Source organism: Mastigoproctus giganteus, chromosome 3, assembly GCF_048544385.1.
Source record: "Mastigoproctus giganteus isolate SK-2022 chromosome 3, ASM4854438v1, whole genome shotgun sequence".
Lineage (NCBI taxonomy): Eukaryota > Metazoa > Arthropoda > Arachnida > Uropygi > Thelyphonidae > Mastigoproctus > Mastigoproctus giganteus.
In genome coordinates, this window is record NC_143577.1 from 220,914,290 (window position 1) to 220,917,491 (window position 3,202).

Below are 3,202 nucleotides of genomic sequence, written 5' to 3' on the forward strand. Positions count from 1 at the left end.
TTTACTTACACTCAGTAGAAAAGTAATTGGACACCTTTATTCAATATCTAGTAGAGTCAGCTCAAATTTCCACCTGTATGCATAATGGTATAGATTCCAGTAGGTTTCTGAGAGAGGTTTAACTCCAGATTTGACCATTCTTCCACCAGATTATTTGTCAGCTGTGTGTTGTGGTCCGTACAGCTGCGAAGCTCAGTTGCCCTTTCCAACATATCCTAGATATTCTCAGTTGAATTCAGATCTGAAGGATTTTCCAGGAAGGGGAGAGGCTAGAAATCTTGGGAATGTTCCTCGCATCATTCAGATACAGGTTTTGCATGGTGAATAGTTGCGTTATTGTCATGAAATATGCACGTGTTGACAGTGATGGACTCATATCACAGTATCATTGGACTCATATCACATTACCATCTTCCTTCATAACACCTTCGCGGTTATGTATTGTATCATAATGACGTACATCAGTTGAGCAAGTCCATGGTACTTGGACCTGCATCAAAACTTATATATTACCTTCACTTTTAGGAGCTCTACAGTATTCTCAAAGATGATAAAGAATGACTTTTCTGGAATCAAGAATAAACTTTAAGCCATCTTCCAGGATGGACTTTAAAGCTTGTTTATATGGAAATATTTTGGGAATAGTTTTCCCAACGTAAGTTGTACAGATTTAAATAATTAAATTTCAAATTATGATTTTAATGGTCATGTTAGGTGCGTGTTAAGCGTTTAAGTAGTATATTGTGTCTGTATTAACGTGTGTTCCTCTGTCGGTTTACTGATGGGCCGCTTATCGTGGTGTCAAGCACCCCCTATCTTGATGTCATTACACAGACCATTGGAGATTCTGACACGTGGGTTGCTGTGTATCTCCAACGTTCATCTGTTTTCTCCCACTAGATTTCTACATGTTGGGTTACTGAAAGATGTAACGTATGGTAGAAAACGAACTACATTTCAAAAATTAAAGGATGAAATTAAACAAGCGTGTCAGGGAGGCTATTTATATGAATTTATTTCTTTATATCGGTTACAAAACAGCAATCATAAATGCAGCTATAAAAAACAATAGCAAACAATTCAAGAGCAAATCAATACAGAGTCTTGGTAATGCTAATTTCAAGAGGCAAAAATAATTAATTAATTAATATTAAAAGAAAAAGAGGGATCAGTGTAAGTGACACATACAGAAAGGAATACAGCTGTACAATTGATTTTCTTCTCTCACATTAGATTAACATATTATTAATATAAATTTAAGAAGTAAATAAATTTTGAAAGTTCAAATAACAGATGGATTTAGAGATTCAAATTGTTTCTTGAAATGTTCACGAGCGTCAAATATATCCAGAGTTCCCTTACTGATTAATCTTGCTGTCCTGTTAGAGTAGTTGTGATACCCTTAGTTTGCCCTCATAAAGGATGGTTTTAACAGGTGGAAATTTCTTAATTCTCTGATTGGTACATTGTAGTTCTTTTTTGAAATTCGGACCAATCGTGTTTCATCTATATCACGATAAATACAACTTGAAAAACATTTAAACCTGCATAAAATGTAAATGACTTTATCTATGGTCCAATCTGTTTTATTCTATCTTTGTATTTCACCTTGTTTATTCCCTTATTTTAACTATATATCCACAATTTAACTTGTCTAATAATGGTGCTAAGTTTGCTGGATGAAAAACTCAAGTACCCAAGTTAAGAAACTTTGAAACTCAGCTAATTTGTGAAAAAATAAAAAAAACATAAAAATGCCCGCTTAATTGAAGGGATTCGAATTCAGGTCTTTTCCATCCCGTGTGGGAAGACGATTATAATCACTGTGCTAACCACGAGGGCATGTTGATTTATAGTTACTTGCTATCTCCAAATGAGTTAACGAAAGCCAATATTATCTACACTTCCCATCACTCTTTGCTTTTCACATTTCATTTCATCTCATTATTCTATACACCGATCAACCTAGAGCTCAATCGGCGATGTCCATTCTATTATTCCATGAAGTTGTCAGTTCAACGAGTTCATTTTGTTAATTTAGCAAATCAAGCGCTGTTTGCCCCGTGTTATGTCTGTTTTTGTGGTCGGCTATCAACTTAATATTCGTCAATTTTTCATTTTAATTACGGAAGTCTGTGATCAAGATTATGAGATACAATTTCCTCCCATAGTGTTAACCTCTTGGTTATGCCTGTATCGCCGGAAATATGAGAAAAACACTTTTCTTCGATGACCGTCACCTCTTTATTTCCAATATTTCCAAAATAATATTTTTCTGCAATAGACTTTCTGCCAACTTTCGCTTCTCTTGCTACAAGACCAGTGATATAAACATCATCCACCCAGAAGAAAGGTACCGCGAATGATGCAATATAAAGAGGTTCAACGACATCTACTGGCATTATATACGCTATTCCAGAGCAGTAAGGTGGATATTCACTGTCTTCAAATTGATCCTTAGTTACATACCACTTGGAATATTTGTTTCTTATAACTGTCATTCCAACGAATTCCCAACACAACAAACTTTTCTCGAGCTTTCGACTCCCAGAGAAATTTCTTAGCAGAGCTTGCAAATTGAATGTATTAATCAGCATATCATCATCGCTTTTCAAAACAAAAGTGTAATTAGAACAATGATCAAGAATCCATTTCAAAGATGCAACAGCTTTGTAGGTCAGATTCCGGTATGTGTCCAAAAAATTGAACTGGACTATGTCTCCAAACGTTTGCTTTTCTTGATCAACTGATTTCTGCACATCAGAATCGTTCGTCAGACCCATCATAAATACAGTGACAAAGTTATATTTGTCCATCAGTTCTGGATGGCTCCAAGTGGAGCGAATTATTCTCCTGTGAGCAAAGTGGTCGGTGGCGGTGTGAACGTATGCTACTACAGTAGGGGGTATTCTGTAACGTCGGCAGGTTTCAGAAACATTAAGGAGGATTCTGTTCGCAGATTGAGATAAATACATTAATTGAAACCCTAAACTGCCATATTGTATAATATTACTTTTCCAATATAAGATATGTAGGATAATAAGAGTCATGAGGCAGAGAAAAATATTTCTTCGAATATTTCTTCTCATATCTTCCGTTCTTCTTATCTTAAATTAAAATAAAATAATAATTAATTAGCAGAATAAAATAGTAATATTATACATATATAGGACTTATATACATGTAGTTATTAGAAGAGTAC

The 3,202-nt window shown here is 34.9% G+C and overlaps 1 protein-coding gene across 1 annotated transcript; it reads right to left on the reverse strand.

Moving 5' to 3' along the window:
• Positions 1-2,123: 2,123 nt before the first annotated feature.
• On the reverse strand, positions 2,124-2,975 carry LOC150088758 (beta-1,3-galactosyltransferase 5-like). Its single transcript, XM_090370314.1, has one exon. The coding sequence runs from the start codon at positions 2,973-2,975 to the stop codon at positions 2,124-2,126; it is 852 nt and encodes a 283-aa protein (XP_090226440.1).
• Positions 2,976-3,202: the final 227 nt, after the last annotated feature.

What these genes read in the sequence shown, in the direction of transcription:
- LOC150088758 (XM_090370314.1), bottom strand. Translation starts at nt 2,975, where the DNA reads ATGTATTTATCTCAATCTGCGAACAGAATCCTCCTTAATGTTTCTGAA.